The sequence below is a fragment of the Amblyomma maculatum genome, chromosome 10, assembly GCF_055883805.1.
Source record: "Amblyomma maculatum isolate TAMU_Amacu chromosome 10, ASM5588380v1, whole genome shotgun sequence".
Classification (NCBI taxonomy): Eukaryota; Metazoa; Arthropoda; class Arachnida; order Ixodida; family Ixodidae; genus Amblyomma; species Amblyomma maculatum.
Genome location: NC_139353.1, coordinates 53,457,242 through 53,480,621, shown reverse-complemented (window position 1 = coordinate 53,480,621; position 23,380 = coordinate 53,457,242). Strand labels below are relative to the sequence as shown.

The 23,380-nt window shown below is 47.2% G+C and overlaps 1 protein-coding gene across 4 annotated transcripts; it reads left to right on the top strand.

The window, feature by feature from the left end:
- The first annotated feature begins 22 nt into the window (after nucleotides 1-22).
- Nucleotides 23-22,336, top strand: LOC146176443 (serine/threonine-protein kinase VRK1-like). 4 transcript variants are annotated; one of them, XM_084582785.1, is made up of 15 exons: nucleotides 33-164; nucleotides 3,914-3,982; nucleotides 6,139-6,287; nucleotides 8,250-8,396; nucleotides 10,190-10,245; nucleotides 10,342-10,411; nucleotides 11,009-11,205; nucleotides 11,426-11,524; nucleotides 11,852-11,981; nucleotides 12,438-12,558; nucleotides 12,862-12,920; nucleotides 13,081-13,256; nucleotides 13,535-13,796; nucleotides 21,015-21,275; nucleotides 21,671-22,336. In XM_084582785.1, the coding sequence occupies exons 3-15, from the start codon at nucleotides 6,239-6,241 to the stop codon at nucleotides 21,760-21,762; spliced, it is 1,719 nt and encodes a 572-aa protein (XP_084438911.1). In that variant the 5' UTR covers nucleotides 33-164; nucleotides 3,914-3,982; nucleotides 6,139-6,238; the 3' UTR covers nucleotides 21,763-22,336. The 4 variants fall into 4 exon arrangements, with proteins under 4 accessions (XP_084438910.1, XP_084438911.1, XP_084438913.1 ...); XM_084582784.1 differs by lacking the exon at nucleotides 3,914-3,982 and having other exon boundaries at nucleotides 23-164; XM_084582787.1 differs by lacking the exons at nucleotides 33-164; nucleotides 3,914-3,982 and adding an exon at nucleotides 430-450.
- The last annotated feature ends 1,044 nt before the right edge of the window (nucleotides 22,337-23,380 follow it).

Here is a 23,380-nt window from a genome sequence, read left to right as displayed (position 1 = left end):
TTTCGCTACTTCGCCGTAGTTTCGAGATTCCGAGCACCTGCCGCAACTTTCCGGGTTTTGAACGCTTCTGGTCGCCTGAGCAGCGCGAGTTTCTTGCCGTTACGCGATTGGGTCCGAGACTTCGGGTGCTATTTGAATCAATGGCGGTAGGCCGGACTTAACAGGTATGTGTTGATTTTTTAAAAGCCGTTTAGCTCCTTCTGGGCGGCGAAAAATGCATTGCTGAGTGCTTATGAAATAACGGGCTATTCCGCGGACGCAGCATCCGTGGCTGACATCGCGATTGCACTGTGTCCGTCGTTTGTTTTCTGGAGTAACGTCATAAGTTAGGCCTAAGCTTGACGGTAGGCTTAACCGCCTTGTGTAAAAATTGAGCTTTTTGCGCCTTTCTTTCAAGTTTTGACGCTTCTCTCCGCCGCGAGCGGCGTTTTTGTTTCTTACGTTGCATCGGTTTGTACCCTGTTTGGCACTGTTCACCTGTTGGAAGGTTTCAGGCGGTGTCGTTCTTTGTTGTTCGAATTTTGAAAAGTTGTCGGCGACGGGTTCGGCTGGTTTTTGTTTCGGCGTAGCCTTATGCATGTTAGCTTCTGTCTATGCGTTTTGCTGCCTTGATTTGAACTCTTCCTCGTGTGGCACTTTTGCGAATGAGTGTGACATGACGGTTTTTGTTTTTGCGTCTAACGCACGGTGCTGGGTTCTCTGCGAGCGCATGACCAGCAGCAGTGTCCGTTGGGACGACGCCGCTGCACTGCGAAAAAGGACGACCGGCGTGTCGTTCACGGTAGCAAAATAGTGCCGCGACCTCCTTAGCTGTCGTGTGAGTGTGCCGGTCACTGCCCTCCGTAGTAGCGCGGCCTTGTTTTCATGATTTATTTGCTTGGAGGACATTCTCAAGACGCGATATCGGTGCGTCGCACATCACGTAATAAATGATCGCGTCGCCTTGCTCTTCGTGACGCTTGCTGCCTATGTGCCGGTGGTCACGAGGTCTCTACATAGGTATGTAACCGTAACGAATCTTGACCAAGAACTAGCGGTCGGTTGGCGAAGCGTTTGAGTGCGCCGAACGCTTCCGAGCACTAGGCAACATGGATCTAGCATTTGTCACAAAGGAACGTTCCGTTAACAGGACCGCAAGACCATATTGCCCTGTTTTCATCATTGGGCGCTTAATCCGCATCCGCAAGTCGAGGATAGGGGGCAGGAACTTGAGCTGTTCGGGGATTGGGCTCCAGGATATTGCAAAAACTGTTATTCTGGAACCTGTACCATGCTGCCGTTCGTGTGGCATGCAGACGAAAGGCCTGTGCCCGCTACGTTCAATAAGACGCCGGTGCTTTCTACCGTCGCTTTGGTCTGACAACTTAAAGGTGTGCTTATATGGTTTTTCTGGTTGTTTGGTTAGGTGTCACACTACTAGGCTGTGAACGTGTGCAAGCGTGGGTGCACAAGATGTGAGGCAGGAATCAGTTTGGGATGGCGGAATGCTATTTAAAGGGCACTTGTGTTCATTGCTTTTCTTTGCTAGTGTCTTTGGCTGCTCTGATGTGTGTGTATGTGTTGAGGGGTGAATAACAGTATTGAAGTGCAAATATGTAACACTGGAGTTATGTTTGGAGTACCCCAGGTTAGCACACATTAAATTGTGCATACATAGCACCCTGAGCCCTGTGCGGTTCATGCACACCAAACACAAGCTATACAATAGGTAGTGTGCATGTATCCTTACTTAAACATAGAATGGGCTGTTCCACATGACATAAAAAAATGAACTTGTCAAAAACGGCACTGACTAAGCGTTCTGCGTATAGGCGCGCCAAACAGGTTACCAATGTGATCTTACCATGGTAACTGCTTTGTATCACCAGTGTAATGTACATCTGGGTGCATCCGTGAAAGCTGTCTTGAACGGTGTGGAAGTGACTGTTAAGTCTTTGCAAGACCTGCAGGTACTTAGCCAAGTGGATAGCCAAGAGCTTGGCAGCGCTTTTAAATTGCTTTGTGGTTTTGTGAGTAGCTGAAGATAATGCTCGTCAGAGGGCATTCATTCATTGCTTACCGAACCTATGCAGTTTCAAGGATGCATTCCTATCTAGAACTGATTTGTGCAATATTCAAACTGCACAGTGGAACGTATTGAAGGAGCTTAATTTAAAAGTAGGCACTAAATGTTTGCTTTGTGTGCTTTCTTTAAAATGATGCATCCGTGGATCACCCCACGGTATTCGCTTTTAACAACTGAGTAATTTGTAATTAAATTTTGTCTGGATGTTCATTCTGTTTCAACTCAGCGATGGCTGCGACATGTGCTTGGTGTTTAGGTCACACGAGTCATGAAAAGGCTCCAATATCGCTGCTATGTCATTTGTGGTTATTCCAGCTCATGAAGCCGGCTGGCTTATGTGTTATAGGAAATAAGCAACTATAATACAGCTTTTTTTCATGCCTTGCATGACCTGGACTCAACTCCATCTCGCAGCTATCATTCAGGCGCTGAAATTGAAACAGCACCGAGTTAGAAATTATTTAGCAGTCATGGGCAAATGTCGCGCTGTGGTCTGTGTTTTGTGATGTCTGTTGCATCATTTGGAAACAGAAACGATGCTGCTAAATTAGGTATCTATATATAGTCTTTTGAATACCGGCTTGATTCCTGAGTTTTGAAGCTTTGGTTTGACTTAATGTGGTTATAGCACACTAGGTTCCCAAAGCTGGTCCAGACAGTTGTAGATGAGATGTGTAACGAGCAATATGGCAAAGAATTTCTATTTTGAATGCATTTCATTTCATATTCGTTCAGTTACTGGGGCACGCTTTGTCATAACAATGCTGTCCCATTGTTAATTGCAGAAAAAAAAAAATCTGGTGAGGGCTTGTGTTTGCTTTAACTGTCTCCTGGAATGTTTTCAGCCTGGCATGAACGTAACAATTTCATAATAAAGTTGATCCAACTGCATGGCAACACTTTGGCAAACTCATTTTCTATTTTTTCTTGGTATCATGTACACTGCAACTGTTTTGCACTTAATTACTGTATTTACTGGAAGTACATTTTTTTAGTAAATACGGGTGCAATATTGGTTTGGTTTGTGGCTAACAAGTAGACTGCTTGTATGGTAGTACCGCCACACCTGCTTATAGTAATACCACTTCGAACAATATTTCAAAGATAACAGTGGACAGCTATGGCATCGTCAGCTTTACCATAATTTATATGGTAAAATAATGTTGCAATAGTAGATTACCGGTACATTTTTTCAATGAGCGCCAACCGTAGAAGGAGAAAAGACTCTCCAATGATGAGACCGTGCGAGCCAAACCAAATCATCAAGTCTTAAATATGACCAAGTCTATGCAGGTCTTTGTGTATGCCAAAAACCTTTCTCTCGGCTACATACAACAATGAAGTCATAAAGATTGCTGTGAAGCAGTCAAAACTTTCTGATTACCACTTTCTACCTGCAGATAAATGAAAATTTAAACTACTTCCCCTTCGAGGAAAATTTCTCATGTATGTTGTGTTTTGCTTTTTTCTTTTTTTGCTTAGCCTTCTTATGACAATTATCAGTTATAGCAATGATATTTTCGTGGCACTTCAATATTGTCATGAGTGGGCTTGACTGTATTAATTGTTAAAAACGATCCCGGATATATAAAACAATATAACCCCCCCCCCCCCCCCCCTCTCCTCTGAAAATTTCGTACAGAAGTATCCAGCTCCTGTTTCTGAGGCCTCCTTCACTGCTCAGTGTTCTGGATATAAACTGTGCCTTAATTTTATCGGGGTGTTGTGTTTATAATGGGGGTAACGGGATTAGATCTGCTATGATAGGCAATGGCTTGTTCTAAAGCACCGTTCAGTGCAGTTTCAGTGTGCTTTCTTAGCCTAATGATGCAGTCTGTGTGCTTCTAGATAATAGCCTGAGGCCTACGTTCCAGTACACCAGTGGGCAGCTCATTCTAGCAAGAAGGTCGTTGACAGGTGTGCACCATGTTCCTGCTTCTATGTTACGTGTCATATCATTTTGCTTCCCACTTTGCATTTATAATAAGGGAGTAGTTACTCATTGACATCCACCCAAGCGTAGCCATACGGCTATAAAGGAAAACTTCATAAAGAAAAACTCGTCCTGGTCCAACATTTGACCAATGTTTGTCCAATATTTGACCAACACTTAGATTTAATCAGGTTTTCAATCTGCAGGCTGGTTTACGATGGGGATTCAAACCAATTTAATGTGACCAATCGATAACTTCTAATGTATGCCATTAGTTTTAGAGAGATGTTCACCGAGAATCTTGTTAGGCGGTTAGGCGCTATCGTGTCTATTGTTAAGGCGAAGCCTAAGCGTCCTCCTGCTTTTAACGCGGTAGCGTTAAAGAGCTCGTGTCCGAGAAAAGCCGGTGTCGGCGGCGTTGGCCGTGAGCGATAAATCCCGGCATGCACTTCATAAATAAAAAGCAACTTCCAAGATGGGCTGGGTGGGAATCGAACCAGGGTCTCCGGAGTGTGAGATGGAGACGCTACCACTCAGCCACGAATTCGATGCTTGAAAGCGGTACAAAAGCGCTTCTAGTGAATGCGGTGTTGCCTTAGAAACGTGCCGTAGAACGTTATACTGCGGTGTATATCGGTAATTATGAGCATGTTACTTACAGAAGTCGCAGTTACACGAGTAGCGAAGTACGTTTCCGCTACATTTCTTCTGCGCTCTGCGCACATGCAGAGTCATCTTGCGGCAAACACAGAAGAGCCCCTCCTCGCAATGTGCGGTGCTGCCCCGACACGTGGCGCGCCACTCGCCCCTGACGTTTCGCCGTGCACCCTCACGGGTTGTAGAATCAAGCGTCTTTCCTTTCTTTAGATCACTATCTTCGCTCACCCGCTTCTCCCCTTCAAGCCGCGCGGGTACCGGTGCAAGGATGCCCCAATACCCTTGCGTTTAATAAGTTTTCTCGACGAGGTGCAATAACACTATCGCGTTCCACTCTTGAAGGCGAAGCTTAAGCGTCCTCCAAATTTTTATTTTGCAAAACTAAAAGTGTTAATGCATCTGCCATGTTTTCTAAAATAGGAATCTCTCAGAAAATTGAAGGTTGCCTGCAGTGTTCTCGATATTTTTCTCCTGGCTAGAGGTTTGGTTTGGTGTCCTGTGCAGAAACCGGATTCAGTAGTTTATTTCTTTGTAAGCTTGTTTGTGTCTCGTCATCGGCAACGCAGAATTTTTTGTGTCAAGAGCGCCAAACCACTCTTACCACATAAACTGTTAACTGAAAGCAACAAGCAGTGAGGTGGTTTCAATCCTGATGCACGGCCATCTTGAAGATGACAGGCAGAGTAGAGAGGGGTGGGGACATCAGCATGTAATTGGCATCACTTTGTTTTTTTGTGGCTTTAAACATTCGCAGCTGCAAAATGAGTTGAGGGCCGCCAAACCACTGCCGCTGAGATTCCGGATTAGTTCACAGAAAATTTCACTCATCACTCCGAAGCCGGGAGCGAGACTAGCCAATCGCAAGAGGCTTTGAGGGTACGTTAGTTCCGAGCTGGCTACACTGTGCGTGAAGGTTGTTTGTCAGACGGTTGCAGCAAAGGATCTTCTGACTCTCGTTTGTTAAGCCATGGTCTTAAGTAGTTCAGAAGAGCAGTGTGTTTCCTGATTAAGCTTCATCAGTACTGTTATTGTACTTCATGCTATCTAGTCTTTAAAAAATGATAAGCGTTCAACGCTGCTGAACCGAATGTACAGTGAAAGCATTAGCTTCGGGTGACCGACCATTCTTCTGTTTTTGTTGTTGGCCTCTTGAAAAATGGCACATATTCACCATGGGAGATCGGCTAAGGTGTGGTGTCCACAAACTCAAATACAAGCACAAGCTTGTCGCAAAGCGAGATTGTAAAGAATTATATTAGAATTGTGAATATAAAAAACTAACAATCATAATAATTTTGACGGGAAAAAAAAAACTGAAAGAATTTAGAAAAAAGTTAACAGGTTAACCCTTTTAAGAAAAATGTCTTGTGAGCTTCTGGCATCCATTGGCTAATTACTGGACTTTTTCTTTTTTTTTTTTTTTCCTTCTTGCTGCCCTCGCACGAGACTGCTCAGAACCAGATATCTGTGACATTTCGTGCAGGTGCGCTTTCCGCCAGGCTGTGCAAAACGTAATTGGCTGATCCTTGGATGCTTCGCGCTAAACCATCGTGACAGTTCCTGAGCCCTGAAGTAAGCCTGCAATGCCCAAGAGAGTATCTCCCACCACAGCGGAGCCCCCCAAGAAGAAAGGCAAGTGGTCGAGGAATGGGGCAACACTCTTGCCAGAGAAGCACATTTCTGCTCTCATTCGTTCACTCTTGTTTTCACATTTTGGTGCGTTGTGACCTGTTACTGCAGTCTTGGTAATATACTCAATGAGCTTCTGTTCGTTCGATTTGGGTCCCATACACCTGTGTGTCATAGCTTGGGGGCATTGGTATTTAGGCTCACCTGGGATGCACAGAGAACTTTTGATGCATGCTTGGCGGTAGTTTATTTCGTTTTATTTGTTTTTCAACACTTTTGGACCATAGGCCACTTCACAATGCATACAAGAACGGGACAATATAGGTGGTATGCATGGCGCCCGACCATGCCACTGCAGTGCAGTGCCGCCGGCCGCCATGCTTGTGGTGCACATTGTAGACGTACTCCTGGCGGCCCTGCGTCAAAAGTGTGCTTCCGTTGTGTTATGGTGTCTTGCCTGCCACATTCATGTTGTCACTTGGAATCCGTGTGCATCGGAAATGGTTAGTTATATGTGGTTTTATGGCGCATAAGCAACACTGGCTATCATGCGCCAAACACAAGGTTTGATGAGGGTTATGATCAGAAATGGGGCCTGTAGTTGTCGCATTTGATAGCTCTGTGAAAACACTTCGTAAACCAACGCCACTTAGAGTGAAAAGCGACGAGCGTCGTTCGTAGATTGGGTTTCTCTCTTTTCGTAATGAAAGCTCAGACAGCAGCAAGTGGCTACAGTCCTTCCTTGAGCCCGGAATGCCGCATGTGGTTTAGGCACACTGAAGGGGAATTAGAGGACGCGACCAGATATGGCTATGGTGGGTCTGCAGTGCTTTTGCATTACTCTGGATGACGTCGAACCCTTGATTCCCAGCCCTACGTGATGTTTTGGACAAGGTCCATCCAGTGTAAGCGCAGGAGTGCCATCAATTAAACTTGCCTCAAAGTTGTATGAAATGATATGTGACCTTGTCCAGTTTTGGACCCTGGAGTGAGTCCTTGGGGCCTGCGCTTTGTTTCCTCAGAATGTCTTGTCCACGCTGGTGAGGCCGCCCTGCCGCATTGTACACTAACAACAATCTATGCTTGCTTCTGGATGATATAATGCAAGCTCACAGCCTGGCTAGGCATCCTGCCAACATAACTCGGTCGCTGCACCGCACGTGCGAAGACTTCCCAATTCTGACTCTCCGATTTCACAGAAATGCTGTTGCCACTGACGATTCGATCCACGATGCCATTTGGCCTGTTTCTCGACCACGGCTTGATCAAGAAGTGCCCCTGTCTACTCGAAGTGGTGTTCATTTATAACTTAGTTTCTTGCTGCGGTTGCGTGCGGCGACAGTTGGCCGAATCTCCCATAATTACGCATTCCCAGCGGCAATCAGAACGAACCACGCGAGGAAAGCATGCTAGTAGAGACTGCCGCACAGCTGCAGCCAGTGCATGCCAGCTATCGGCTGTATGTACAGTCGTGAGCAAAAGTAGTATACAACACTTAGCCGGTGGTAGAGCTCGGTAAAACTGCATATAAACGAAATCTAGCGACAGCCAAGGGACAACGATAATGACGCATGTCTATAAAATGACGTATCGTCATGATTGCACTGATCCCAGGTAGCTATTGATAGACGGCGGTATAACGCCGTTTTCCCGAGCGCCGCCATCGGCTAAGTGTTGTATACCGCTTTTGCTCACGACTACTTTAGCAGACCTTCACCAAATCACACAGCTAAAGTGTTAACGGTTAACGAGAATGTAGCCACCAGGGCATCACCACTTAGCCCCTAGATAGAACTGATGTTGTAGAACTGGGGAAGCAAGTTTTTTATTGGAGTTTGGTCGTTTGCCATCAAACACTTGCCAAGACAATCTTGTGCCCATCATTACTTCGTAGCTTTGGTGGAAGGGACTCAAGGTTTTCGTTATAATACTAATTTTACGGCCTCCCGCTGCTTGTCTGTGCAGCTGCCAAAAAGCCACCGCGGGTAGCTGCCAATGGACACCGGCTACCGGATCCCCTCCCCGACGGCGAGGTTCTTACGGACCTCTCCAGAAAACAGTGGCGGCTGGGAAAAGCAGTCGGCCTGGGTGGATTTGGGGAGATCTACCTAGGTGAGCGCACGTCTTTCTCATTGGCCAACTATTTTATGTATGTGTGTTGTGTGCTGTGTATGGTTTTGGCAACTGTAGTTAAAGAAGACGTCTGTGTAGCCCTATTGTAGTGAAGGCTCGTATGATGCTGTGATGGTGAGCGTTGTCTAGCCGTCCCGTTTCCTTGGGAGTTGAGGACAAACTGCATCATACTCGTGCGTGTGATCTCCTTGGTGAAACGGTTGTGCAAATTCGGTGAGTAGCATGATGCCGCCCGGGGCAGGTCTGAGGCGGCTTCACCTTCGGTGGCCCGAACCTTGTTTGGGTGAGTATGTACGAGCACTGGTGCGGGAGCCTTGCAAGCCTGCCGTGTTGTGGATTAGGAAACTAATGCACCAGTAACACATACACACGTCCCTTCCTATTATTTGCTTGTCACTTTTAGCTCTTGTAAATGTGGCTGAAGAAATCCTTGAGCTGCTGGTAGGAGGCCTGTGGAGGCTGCGGCCAGGGGGAGGGTGTGGGCTGGCAAGACAAGGTTTTCTCCTGCATGCGTCCTGCCGCCGGGCTTCTGCTGTCTCTGGTCCCACTGGCACTTGCGACGGACCTGTCTCGGAGCACACCTGCTGCTTGGAGGACTGGATCTGATCCAGTTATCAGCAGCTCTCCCCCTCCTCCGAGAACTCAGTCATCTGTGCGCAAGTTTTCTTTGTGCCTTGACATTCCTTTTCCCGTGGGGCAGTTCCTTGCCTCGGGCCGTTGGAAAAGTAGCTTCTTTTCCATGCGTGATATATCCGACTGTCCGGAAAGTATTTTTCGGGACCTGTTAACTCTAGGGCACTGAGTGTCATTGCCAGATTTTTGTCTTTATGACACATGCTTTCTACGTAATTGCCTGTATGTAAACTGTGCACATTGTTGTTCAGCACAAAATAGAGCTTCAGCATTGTGTTTGGTTTAAACCAAATTATTAAGGCCCAAATTGCTTTGGAAGTGAACTTGGCCAGCTAGCTGTCTGGCTGTGGCTTTTTTTTTTTTTTTTTTTTTTTTTTTTTCTCTCTCTCTCTCTCTCTCTCTCTCTCTCTCTCATTTGAATCTCTTGAACACATTGTTTGAAGACTGCACATGTTCTAAGGGCGTAAGTGGGCATTTTGCACTTGTTCAGTACCATCTCCTCCTCTAGATCCTTCCTCTTTGTAAAATGTTTTGTCACATATGCTCATTACCCGAGAACTGACACTCATTTTCCATAAATGCAAAGCTAAAGCCATGCGTACATGTCATGCAAGTAGAAACCATGCCGGCAAAGTTTGTAACTGACACAGCATCATGCATTTGGCCTCGTTGAACTTTTGCACCATTTGTTTAAAAGGGTTTGCAGAGTGGTAAAATGGGGGTCGTTTAGGGTGCTGTGTATGAAACGGTTGACTGAAATGACACTTTGTTGCTTCGACTGTGAGAATAGCATTGTCTTGTGTCATGTGTTTTGAAAGCCAGCGTCCGTGTACTCCTTATATGCCATACAAAGTTTGAATAAAAAGAAGCCTCAGTTCTCACCTTGTGTGCTTGTCTCTTTCTGTGGCGTTTTCCAAGTGCCCGGCTTCAACCACCTCGGTTGTTGCCAGCATCCATGCTCTGCGCATGGTGCGTTTGCCAGTGTGCACAACTCCATTTACTTATTTGTTTATTTATTTATTGCTCTTCCTTCCTTCGAGTGATGATTCAGGTACAGGTTGAAAACTCTCTCTTAGCATGGAGACCTTCACGACTGTTAGTGCTAGTCTAATCTGCTGTAATCTGCTCTCTGCCCTCAGCATCCGACAAAGTCTCCAAGCCTGTGGACGCCAGTGCAGCATACGTCATCAAAATTGTAAGTGGGCCAGCCATTTACTGTGCACACTAGTTTTTAATCTCGCCTTGTCTGTTGCTTGAAGTCAACATGTGTGCGTCTTTCTCTTGTCTCAAGGAACCTCACAGCAATGGTCCGCTCTTCACTGAAATCAACTTCTACCTCCGTGTAGGAAGGGCAGAACAGAGTGAGTGTCCTTGCCCCTTTTCTATTACATTTTTTTAAAAAGCGGGCAAACTTGATACAGGCAGACTTGAGCATGCGTGTGGTGAGTGCGTTCTTATACTTATACTTATGCATATACTGCTGCATGGCACAAATTACTGGAAATCGGTTGGATTAGCAGCGGGGGTTTACCCGGATGAATGCGTGCCTATTTGAATAAAAGTCGAAAGCTCCCCTCATGTACTTTTTTGATAGCTATAGGCTGTGCAGCCCCAACTCTCTCATGGGAAGCTTTCAAGCCGAGGTTGTGGCAGAAACGTTTGTAGATGGTGCAGCAGTACTCTAACGTGTCTAAGGTCAAGGGGACAAAGCTTGTAAGTGCATTTAGAAGAATTGGCGCCAACACAGGCACCTGGCTGTTTATGTAAAGGCATGATCTTGGGTGAGATTGACTTGCTCAGCTCGGTGTTGTTGACCGTTGTGAGTTAGCTGCGAGAATTTTGGCTTTCGTAGTTGCACGATTCCTATGTGGCAGTGGCAGGGCTTTCTTTCTGATTTAGAAGGTACTTTTCCTTGTGGCTCTCATGTCTAAGCTTGCCTTACCCTCCTCTGCTTGCAGTCGAGAGGTGGGTCAAGCAACGAAAGATGGACTACCTGGGCATGCCCTGCTTCCGGGGGTCTGGCTCCCACGAGCACAACGGGGTCAAGTACAGGTTCATGGTCATGGACCGGTTTGGTGAGGACCTGCAAAAGATCCTGGACCGGCAGGGCAAAACACTTCCGCTCAAGACCGCCTTCAGCTTAGGCATGCGTGTGGTGAGTGCGTTCTTCCCCATGGGGAATCTAGTTTGGGGCCTCGGCCAAGTCGAAGCAGTTGAGTGGCTATGCAGACTAGATCCCTTGAAAAAAAAACATTGAATGAAGTCCCTAGATAATGACTCATTCTGTGATTCAATTCACTGGGTGCTGTTCTTGTGAAAGTTGTCCGACGCCTGGTTTTTATATAGTCTCCTTTTGCTTCTTTCTTCCTCAACAGATTGATGTCCTGGAGTACGTCCACAGCCACGACTACATCCATGCTGATGTGAAGGCGTCCAATCTGCTTCTGGGCTATGGCAAGGGTAATGAGAACAAGGTGGGCTGGACTTAATTGTCAAACGAGTTGGTATTGCTCACTGCGCACTGCTTCGTATGTGACAAAGAAAGGCGGCATTAAGTTCTTGAGTGACATCTGGCGGAGCTTCCAGTGTTTACGCAGCTTAAGAAGTCTGTCAAGCGTTCCTAAAATCTGGTTTTGTGACAATTTAACCTAGCTGATTGCATGCTCTTGGAGCAAACCTAGTGAGGTGGAGCCATCAAAAAGGAGTTTGCATTTGCCCCTTGCTCTGTGTTATTTTTGTACGTGTACGCAGTTTTGGCATAGCCTGAATGTCTCCCTGGTCGCCTGCTCTTTCTCCGCTAGGTGTTCTTGGTTGACTTCGGACTGGCCTGTCGGTACACCCAGAATGGTAAACACAAGGAATACAAAGAGGACCTCCGGAAGGCACATGACGGCACCATTGAGTTCACCAGCCGGGACGCCCACATTGGGGGTGAGTGGCCTGCGGCTCTGAGCCAGTGGACCAGTAAATGGAAGTTAGCGGTGACAGCACTGCATGCGCAAAGGGTTATATTAAACTTCACCGACTAACCTTTCAATGCCATTCGCAGTTTGGTACCGTTGGCACAACTTTACCTCGAATTACTGCATATCTTCATCTATTTGTGCATGTGTGTAAAGCAGCTGGTTCCATCCTGTAATCAAACAAGCGCAGTTGTCTGCCATGAAAATGAATCCAGGGATATTTTATTCGTACGCTGTAATTTCTCAAGGCGATTGGAACAGTCCACTGCTGTTCACGGTACTTTTAGAAACTCACTGCACTTTGCAATAGGGTAAAATCGCTAGTTGCTGTTTAACAGACAGGCCAAGGTGACGTACGGGCTGTAGCATTTGGCGTGCCACCTGCCTGACCTGCTGCGGTGGTGACTCTCTCTGCCAACTGCAGCACACTCCCGGAGAGGGGACATGGAGATCTTGGGCTACAACCTCCTCCAGTGGCTCTGCTGTCGCCTGCCGTGGGAGGACAACCTCAAGGACCCTGAATACGTCAGCCAACAAAAGTCTGGGTAAGTGGACGAGAGCTTCCTTTTGTTTGCACGCTTGGACTTATTGCCCGATATCTACTATTTCTTCATGGGTCGTATGCACCGACAATGTGACGCCATGTTCTACCGCTATCCAGGATTGGGAGAATTCACTGGGAAACAGGAAAGGAAGAACCTACCTTACTCTACATATCATGGCATTATTCTAGAGCCATCCCTTCTGATTTGATCTTTGCCGTAGTTCCTTGCATATCTGAACCAAGTGCCCATTCACAGCAGATTCTTTCATGCTGCCTTCATATGCTGTCCTTTTTTTTTTTGCAGGTTTATGAGCAATATCCCACTCCTTATGGCCAAGTGCTTCCCACATGGAGACGTGCCAAGTGAGTGATCACCAGGCTCCTTATTCAGCCGTTTTTAACTAAAAGTAATCCCACACATGTTCACAACTTTTTGCACCATTCTTAGAGGATATTGTTCCTTCTATTACGTAGATTTTTTTTTTTTATTTATTTATTTATTTTTTCGTTCCGTGGCCTGTAGGTGGTATTACCGAGTTCCTGCAGTATGTGGCTTCTATGAAATTTGAGGACACTCCAGACTACAAGCGGCTAAAGAGAATCCTGGAGAAAGGCATCCAGGAGGCAGGCTTCAAGCCCGACGGCAGGCTACTGTTCACGCCTCCGAGAGCCCAGCGAAGCAACTCGTTCTCGGCAAAGGCATGTATAGCTCACTTTTGGCCATTTGGGCCCTTCATACATGCAGTTTGCAGGCGTTTCATCAAAAACTATTTACTCTAGAAGAAAAATGTTTGTAGCTTTTGAATCAAAGCTCTGAAAGATTGGTGTAAATCTGTATTAACAGATTTATACCAAACTCATAGACTCGAGGTGTGGTTTGTGTCGTAGGCTGAAAATTTAGCATTAGAATGCAAAGTCAGTTGCGTAAGGTGGCGTTTCGATGGTTCTCATGACTTTCGTTGCTCTTATGTTTGCAGAAGAAACCCGTGCTCCAGGAGATCGTTCTTGCGGAGGACAGCATGGAAGAGAGTGGGGAGGAGAACAGCAACATGGAAGAGAAGCCAATGGGCAGGGCTGCTCGCAACCGAGCTGGCACTGCAGCGCGGAGGAACAACCGCCGGTCACCTGCTGAAAAGTCTCCCTCTAGGCTTGTTGACGGTTTCGTCACATCAGAACCAGAACCGAGGGCCGGGAAGAAGAGAGCTGCGTCAGCTCTCTCGGGCAGGACAAGCTCTAAAGGTGGGTGGTTGCCAGTTCGTGCCCCCTCCACCTCGTTTTTCCGAATTTCGCTCTTGGTTGGCCGATCTTGTCATGCAATGTGAAACAGCTTTGTGTTATTCATGGTTGGGGGAAAATGCTGCTCCCGTTCTACTTTTTGCTCTTGGAGCCTTGTGGATCCTGTTGCTACGCAGGAAGGAATCTGAAAATACCTCCATTGCTATCGAGCCAGTGACCTCCGCCTACCGTTAAGGGGAGATGCTACTCGAAGACACTTTTTCTTTAATATTTGACTTAGAGCTATGAAACTCTGGTTAATAATTCACTTTTTTATGCTGATTTCAAATCTGCAGTTAGTTTTATTGTAAGTTGCATAGTTTTTGCTCTGTTCAGTGACAGTGTGTAAAATATACACTCTTTAGCCCCCTTCTTTGTCATACTAAACTTCCATAAACACACATCGTTGATGGCTCATCTTGATCCATATAAACTGTAGAGTGCCAAAAACTAATAATAAAGTACATATAAAGTATGCTAATGACGTGAAAAATTTGAACCTGGCAAGTCTACATTGTCAAGACACCACCATGTGGTAATTATTTTTTTTTTGTAAATATTTGATCAGTATTTATTCGTGAAAGAGATAACGGCCCTCCTCACACCTCAGAGAAAATGTGTGCAAAATTTCATTCAGATATGAGCATCAGAAGTACCAAAAACATGAAGGGCAAACGCTGAAAATTGCCCAAAATTGCATTTTGAGAAAAATGCATTTGAAGTTAAAATTGCATGTTTATTTAAAAAAGAGGGCTTCAATTCCAATCAAACTTTGGAACAAAAGAACAAAATTGTCCATAAAGCAGCCACTGGCACTAGAAACTTCCTGCAGCATATGTCGCTCTCTCATGACCCTTGCGAGTGGACTTCGACATGCGCTTTTTTTTCTTCAGTGTGCGGCGATTTGTGTTCGCTTCCACAGTCAGCTTCAAGGACATTTGTTTCTGCAGTGTTATTTCTCTGGATGTGCCAAGCTATGATGCATTGGCTTGTGGAGTCCAATAATTAAGGAAAATCGCACTAGCTGCTCATATCCAATTCCTATAAAACAGGCCGCCACAGCAGCTTTGACGTTGACGGCGAAGCTTTAATCCGAGCTCCCGCTGTCAATCTCTGCTCGCATCCTTGCTCGCATCCCTGCACGCCATAACTCGCCGCAATCAGTATGTCGTGGAAAGCACACATTGCGGGCAGGCAGAGTTCTCACAGAGTAGTTCAAGAAACGAAGCGAGTCTGCGCTTTGTAGCCGGTTCCCGAATACTGGAAGTCCGGAACGCTGGCTTGGGCAAATCGCACCGCCCACAAGAATGTTCACCGCTGCCAAGTCAGTAACTACAGATGACGCCTCATCGCAGGTTATTTCCTCACCTTAGAAATGCCCAATCTTTTTTTCCGAGGCACTCACACAATCTAACGCCGCTTCAAATTCCTCGGAGGCATCTGAAACGCTGGAGGGATCGGCGTCGGTTCCACTAGGCCTAACTGCCACAGGTCGAGTTGTCACTGGACGAGCCTTCTCTCTCGATTTTCGCCAACGTCCTCTATATTTGTGAACAGAACGGTATTTCACTCCTCGGTGACTGCGCTGGTTCAATTGTGCCTCATCCATGACGAAGATAAAGTTGCCGAACGATCGTCACTCGGAAACGCACCTCGACGTAGCATGGAGCCAGCAAGTGGGCTTCGCCACATGCGCGCGCGCGGCGGCCAATGGCGAGGCTCGATTCGTACCACGTGATTTAAAAACCAGTCGCAGCGCTCGAAAAACGCGACGTAGGCATGCTTTTTTTTTATTATTGCTTGCGTTTTAGACGCCGGGCAACTGTGGTGATTGGGAGAATGCGGCTTGGCTGATCTCCTCACGTGATCCGCAACGGCGATCAACTGCGCTATGCCGACCGCGGGACGCTCGAAGATAGCATACTTTCGGTCATTTAACCGCCACCGTGTGCTCTTTAGACGTAATTTCAGCCCATTTCCTGTTTAAACTCAGCTTTGATTTTTATTTTCATGAAAGTAGAGATACTAAACTTGACAAAACAAGTAAAAACAAAAAATCAGTCATTTTCGAAAAAACCCGCGTTTTTCGACCCGCATCTCCCCTTAAGACATGGTGTTTCTGCTGCCTTGTGCTGTTGGCACCTACGACTTGTATCATTCTCAAAGCCTCCTGGTGAGACGCAACCTGCACAGGTTCCGGTTTATCGTCATTGCTACTGTCACCGTCCTCCACGCCAGGGACTGCTGCAACGATGGCCTCGTCTGTCAGCTCTTCATCTGTGGTGACTATCGTTGGCATATAAAAATTTCTCAAGTCTTGATGCGTCGTCATCACTACCGCTCACTGTGGACCGAAGTTAGGTCATCGCTGTGTTGGCAGGAGCTTCGCGACCTTCCGTGTCGCCGGCACCCCCAGCGAAGCCCGCCTTCCTGAAGCAGTTTATGATGGTGGAGGAGCTTACTTCTGTCCATGCTCCAAACGTGAACTGCACTGCCAACAGCAGCGAAATCTTCAAGTCTGGCGCCGGTCGGCGTTCTCGTACAGAAATGTCGAGGTTCTGTGTGAGCCTGCCCAAAACACATTGTCAATACAGTGCCTTGAAGCAAGCAATCACGCCTGCATCCATAGGCTGCAAGCCTGCAGTGGTGTTAGGTGGGAGGAAGAAAACCTCTACATGCGAGAGCTTCTGAGCTGTTTGGTGCGCACTGCAATTGTCGAGCACCAATGCCCCCTTAATGTCTTCAGGCTGCATCCGCTGATCACACTCGATCAGCCACTCACGGAAAAGTTAGCACGTCATCCATGGTTTCCCGTTATGACGGTAGCGAACCAGGATCCTCGCAACACTTCGAAAACAGCGAGGATTTTTGAATTTCCCTATTACGAAGGCAGGGCACTTGTCACTGCCGTCCATGTTGGCACACAAAAAAATGGGCGCGCAGTTTGCATTGCTTGCCACCCTTACAGGGATTGCCTTTGACAGTAGCATCTGGAAAAACAGAGCAGTCTCGTCTCCATTGCTCAGGTTCTGGTCGACGTATGCTTCAGGGATGCAGGGCAGTGTTGCCTCAAGCCACTTCTGCCTAGTGACGACATTGAGTGATCCTACCTCGCCTATGACTGCCTTGTAGACGTTGAATTCAACCACCACCACCAGGCTGAAAATTGGTGTGACACAAGAGATATGCAAAGTGCTTCGCCTTCTGCGCTAAAATTTGGCCACTAATCAGCAAGTTCACAGCACGGGTGTTCAGGAACCACTGGTGGAGTGCCTTTTCTACGTCTTTGTAGGCCCCATGTCGAACCCTCTTCCAGCCGTCGTCCATTACATAGGCAGCACTGGCAGCACTTGCATTCTCAATATTGAGCTTGTTACGGATGATTGTCGATACTGCCGGTTGCGTCAGGCCGTACTTGCACACCTAGTTTTTATGTCGTCCGTGTGCTCACATACAATGTTGTGCTTAACTTCTGGCAGTATTTGCGTTCGCTTCCTCTTCTGCACTGGTTGTGTCACGCTTCCTGAAGGAGGATCCTCCATTGATGTTCACGGAAAATCTAGGGCCAGCAAGATTGTGGCAATGGTGATGGCACACAAGGAGAGCCATGCTAGAAAGACACATGCATGAACGCTGCTGCCTGCCTGCCACAAAACGTTGAGCCGCGAAGCGGCCGCACGGACAAAGCAAATAGGGGAGGATAGTGGAGCGCACCACAGTCGGCGCATCCTCCGAATTGACTGCTCCACTGTGTAGAGAGGACGTGCGTTCCCTGGCCAAGAGCGGTGTTGAGGTGGAGCGCTCAAAACTCTCCCACAGAACAGCTGTGCCTAGCAGCGCCTTACGCCTTGCCGCCACTGCGGCACGCAAGCTTCCCAGGCACCCCTGACACCAACGCATTAGCTTGACGTGCTCTGTACCCTTTTTTATTATTGTTATTAATAATATTTATTGTCGCTGCATCAGCGTTGTCTCCGAATTGACTGCTCCACTGTGTAGAGAAGACGTGCGTTCCCTGGCCAAGAGCGGTGTTGAGGTGGAGCGCTCAAAACTCTCCCACAGAACAGCTGTGCCTAGCAGCGCCTTACGCCTTGCCGCCACTGCGGCACGCAAGCTTCCCAGGCACCCCTGACACCAACGCATTAGCTTGACGTGCTCTGTACCCTTTTTTATTATTGTTATTAATAATATTTATTGTCGCTGCATCAGCGTTGTCTCCGCGTATGCGCACGCTTTTGTGTTCGCTGCGTTTCTGCATTTTTGTTAACTTCACTGACAATATTTGATTATTACTACCAATAATATAATATGACACCATTGTAATAAGTGGTTAATACATGGGAGACCTGACGGTGCAGCGGCTGCTCATTGTTATACCCGATACATCGTTAAAACTGGTATTGTTGTAAGTGGGTTTGATTGTAAACTTAAGCAACCAAATCTGAAGCACAGCAAATCGAGTGTCTGAGCACTTGATAGTACAGTTGAATCCCGCTATAACGAAATTCACGGTGCACGAAAAAAAATTCGTTCTCGCGGAACTTCGTTATCGCAAAAATTTGACGTGAAACGCAGAAAGAATTGCCCAAGGAGCAGCAAAGGCGTTTAATGCCAAAAATCTGTAAGCTTGGTTTGCTTACGCTTCACGGCGAGCAACGCCGTCACGCGATTTTCGCACTCGGTCAGCAAACCCATTGCAACATCGTCGTCTCGGACAGCAACGAAATTCCTGATGACATCAAAAGCGTCCATCACCTGTACGGCGGTTGCCGCAGCCGGCGCTTCCTGTACGTCGTCGTCTTCTTCATCGGAAGAGTCCTTATTATTCCGGGCAGCTTTTATGATCTGCTCATCACTCACATCTTCGTGAAGAACAACACAAGCGTCAGCGCCGATGTATTCGTCGAGCTCAAGATTAGGCGGCATGGTTCCTATTTCTCCCAGCGTTTTCCAGGCGGCCGCGATCCCCGGAGCCGGTGACGCCTCTTCGTCGTCGTCTGTAACGCCTGGTGTTAGGCCAGCAGAGTGTACGGGTCGACCTTCGGCAAATCCGGCGTGCCTGAAACAGTTCACAATTACTGAGCGCCCCAGTGTGCTCCAGGCAGCAGACATAATCTGCAGTGCCACGTACAAGTCCACCTTCGTGTCTCGGCCGGTTTCAGTGTTAAAAAGCAGCCGCTGAATTAACCTCCCGCGGTAAGCGCGCTTCAGGCTAAGAATCACGCCCTGATCGAGAGGCTGTAAGACAGACGTGCAATTGGGAGGGAAAAACCTCAGCTCCGTGTTAGTGAGCTTGACTTCGTCGGAGTGATGCGCTGAACAATTGTCCAAAAGCAAGCAAACTTTACGGCCCTGCCGCTTCATGTCGCGGTCGAATGCCATCATCCACTCGGTGAAAATAGCGCGGGTCATCCATGACTTGTTGTTCGCCTTGTACTGCACAGGTAGGCTACGAGTTCCCTTAAAACAGCGCGGCTTGGCACTTTTGCCTATGACTAACGGCGGACGCTTGTCCGAGCCATCCATGTTTGTGCAAAGCAGCACTGTGATGCGTTTTTTGCTGTGTTTGCCGCCGTGACAGCGCTGCCCCTTGAAGTCGAGCGTCCTAGCCGGCAACATCTCGTAGAATAGCCCGGTCTCGTCGGCGTTGTAAATGTCTGCAGGCGCGAAGTTGCTTAAAATTCCGGCCATGTTACTCGCCTTCCAAGCAGCTGCTCCGTCCACGTCTGCTGACATTGACTCGCCGCACAACACTTTTCCAACGATGTTATGGCGGGCCTTGAAACGGTTTAGCCAGCCAATGCTGGCTTTAAAATCATCAATGCCAAGTAGGCATGCATAGTTCAAGGCTTTCTGCTGGACGATGCTTCCGGACAGGGGGACGTTGCTGGCTCGTGCTTCCACAAACCACGCATGCACTGCTTTGTCCAACTCTTCATGAAGGGGCCGCGTCACCTTTTTGTGCTTCGAGGATGTGCCTGAAGCAAGTGCCATTCTCACGCTGTCCTTATTGCCTAGAATCGTTGACAGCGAACTTGCAGGAATTCCGAAGTCTTCAGCAATTGCCGCTTTCTTCCTTCCGCTTTCTGCTTGGGCGATTATTTGAGCTTTTTGCTCAAGGGAAAGAGTTTTGCGTTTTTTCACTTGCGTTGTCATCGTGTCCTGCGGATGAAAACTCGTCGTTGTCGAAGAGAAAGGCAGCGAGTGAACAACGCGACCACGACACAAAGCCAAAATGGCGGAACTGCAATCACGTGATTTCATGCTTAATGTGGCTTTGGATTTGACTTGGACTTCTCGCCAATAAAACTAGTTTCGGTTTCGATTTTGAACGCGAAAATTTGGTTGAAGCGGAAACGCTCTGCAAAAATGGTTCGTTGTGCAGAGAAATTTAGGCCATTAATTCTTATAGGATACTCGCGGGGAATAAAAAATTATTCGTTGTTGCGGAAATTTCGTTGTGGCGGTATTCGTTGTGGCGGGATTCAACTGTAGGTGCAAAAATAGGGACTGCTATCTGCAACGTAAGTTCCAGTTTTATAGGTATTTCAACAGTTTCTTGCACCGAGTACAAATGTGTAATTTGTTTTCTAGTCGAACAATTAGTTCCCAAGATCAGTTTAATTAATTGTTTATCATTTACGGGAACAGTGGAAAAAATAACCACACAATTACAGACACATAGCTAGGTAATAGAAGGCACAAGGTTAAAAGTACCTGTTTTAACAATTATTAACAAACTAGAGCAATTCAAGCTGACTTTCTGCGGGAACTTGGCAGAGTGCCAAGATGCTGTGTGTGCCTTTGACAGGTGTTTCAGAGGTGGCTTGGTGAGTGCCCAGTTACGCAAGCCTGGCATTCAGCTCGTTCACTTTAACATGCTGCAATTGAATCGGATGCTCCGCCCATGTTGGCACAAAATCACTGGAATGCACACAAGAACAGCATACTCGCTTTTTGAGAGGAACGGTGCTGAAAACCGGCGGCTTACTGTGTGCTGCTGTTTCGACTCTCAATCTCGAAAAAAAAAAATTTCTGCATAATGAATCTTTACTTCAGTCAGATGTCAGTTTTTCTTGAATAGAGAGCGTTCATTACGCAAGCATATGTGGTGCTTCCCAATCACGGCGCAGTGCTTTTTCTAGTTCTCTTTGGGCATTGATTTTGGCCGAATACCTGCAGGCTCCCAGAAGAATGGCTTCAGCGAGGACAGCAACAGTATGGGCCTGGACAACCCAACACCAGCCATGCTGGAGGTGCTGCAGCGCAAACAGGCCCTGCTGGCACAGCAGCAGGAAGGGGTGCTGCCATCTAGCGGCAGTGGCCGCAAGCGTTCAAGCACCTCACCCCCCGCCAACCATTGCCCTTCACCACCCCACCTGTGGAGCCTGGTGGACGGTCAGCTCTCTTCTCCGACAACCGTCGACCGTGCGGTGCAAGCCGGTGAGTCACCATTGCCGTGACTCAGTGTTGCAACCCTCATTCTGAGTGCGAAAACTTTCTCTCTTTTGACAGCGCCTGGCCCATGCTTCGTAAGTCTTGATGCAAGTTTCACAGAATTTCTGGAGCACTTGTGTACTCTTCTCCTGAGATTGATCATCTGGGCCCTGAATAAATACTTTCCCAGGGAACAACACTATTCCCCTGCGTCCAAAACAACCTCCTGCCCTTTTTGTACTGCTATCAGCTGCCCACCAAAGCGTCCTTAATCATTTCCTGGATGCAGAACAATGCCTAGCGCATTTAACTGACCTAATATGGCATGGCTTGATAGCTGTTTGTATGTGCCGGTCTTTACGTCCAGCCGCCCGCCTAACTTTAACCTGTCTTCATTTTAGCGCCACGGGCAAGAAATGACAAGACGGCCAGGAAGCGACCTCTACGTACCACAGGCACCCAGACGGACCTGCTGTGTGGCAGCTACTACTAACATTCAGCGTCGCCGCCACACGGGGTCACGAGGAGGGTTAGGAGTGTGAACAGTGCCAGCACTCGTGTGTGAGAGAGGGCGCATCAAAGGTCACCATCTGGTTGAGGGCTTCGACCTCTGCAAAGCCAAGTTCTTCACGCCCACGTTGCCAGCGTGTACAGACTGATGTGCTGCTTTGTGGCGCGCACCCCGCTGTTTTTATTGACGCCAGCAAAACACCCATCTTCCCTGTCTGGTTTTAGCTCACTCGACTTTGAAGTTGCTTTTCATTCTTTAAATGGCAAGTTGCTCTACACGACCTGTATTTTTTATTTTATTTTTTTATTTTTTCCTCCTCTGCTGTGTCTCGCTAGGTTTTTATGTAGTCTGCCAATTGCTCTGGGCGTTTGGTGGTCCTGTACAAACATCCCGGCTGTAGTTGTACATAGATTTGGGGCATTTGGCATTTCATTTTATGCAGACGGGCATGTCTCATTGCATTTTCGTAGCCCTTTGTTTTGTTTTTATGTTCTTTTGTTTCTTCTAATAGAAGAAATTTTCCTTCAGACAATAAACATCCTAGCATTGGCGTTTACATTTGCAGTGTCTTGGTGAGAATGGATTAGAAAGTTGGGGGCTGGGTTCTGTGATGTGTCCGCATAGGACTTCGGAAGGACAGTTCAGGTAAGTACGGAAAAATCATTCATTTGTAGCATAATGAAACCAAGTGTTGGATGAATACACGGCAGTTTATTCGCTATAAGAAACTTTTCGTTTACCTGCTTTGCCCTCAACGAGGAAGAGTTGGGTTCAGCAGAGCATTTGCAGGATGCTCCAAAAGAAAGTGAGTGGTAGTATTTAGAACAGATCGCCATGCAAGTCTGGTGCCTGTACAGATACAGTGAGGTGTAGTTTCTGCAAGTGGTGTGGCTGTTCACTTGAACTGGTTTGCTAAATTAATTGAACTGGCTGCAACTGAAGGTGACTGAAAGCGAAGTCTGCTGCTTGCTTTTTTGTGGTTGGGGCAGCATGCTAGTGTCTGAATGACAGTGTTTACAAAGGTTGCACTGGAACAAACCATAACCAGCCTATCTCCTGTCTGCTTCTCAGTTTTCCTGTGTGCGTTTTTGGGGGTTATTTTTTAATGCAGATGCACCAACTAGCTCAACTGTTACTGAAAGTTTTCAAAGCAGGTTTCTTAATTTTCGCAGGGCACCTATGATATACTATCAGGGACATAGGCTTCTGGACCACATGTGGCGAGTTTGGACTAAGTCATTATGTAAACGAATTGCCGCCTTTTTTCTCTAGCACACTTGACAGTATGGACCGAGGCTACTGGCCGATCCGAAAGTTGTGCGTTTTCGATGTCGAGGCAAACTGATATATTGGCACCGTCCAAATTCGTTGCATTCTTAGAAGCCATTTAGTCGGCGCACACCTCCGGAAACAACGCCCGAGGGGCATCGTTTTCACTGAACTACAGGTGATCTCATGGGCACAGCTCAGACGAAGCGAACGCCTGCAGGTTCTTCGACAGAACTGCACTAAGAAACCGGGACCATCGCCTAGCTGTCATGAGAAGCATTACATACTGCGTTTTTCCCTTCTCTATACACGTTACAGCTAAGATAAGTTT

What these genes read in the sequence shown, in the direction of transcription:
- LOC146176443 (XM_084582784.1), top strand. Translation starts at nt 6,239, where the DNA reads ATGCCCAAGAGAGTATCTCCCACCACAGCGGAGCCCCCCAAGAAGAAA. An exon ending in GGAGCCCCCCAAGAAGAAAG is followed by an intron (nt 6,288 to 8,249) that starts GCAAGTGGTCGA and finishes TTGTCTGTGCAG; the next exon opens with CTGCCAAAAAGCCACCGCGG. An exon ending in CCGGGACGCCCACATTGGGG is followed by an intron (nt 11,982 to 12,437) that starts GTGAGTGGCCTG and finishes TGCCAACTGCAG; the next exon opens with CACACTCCCGGAGAGGGGAC.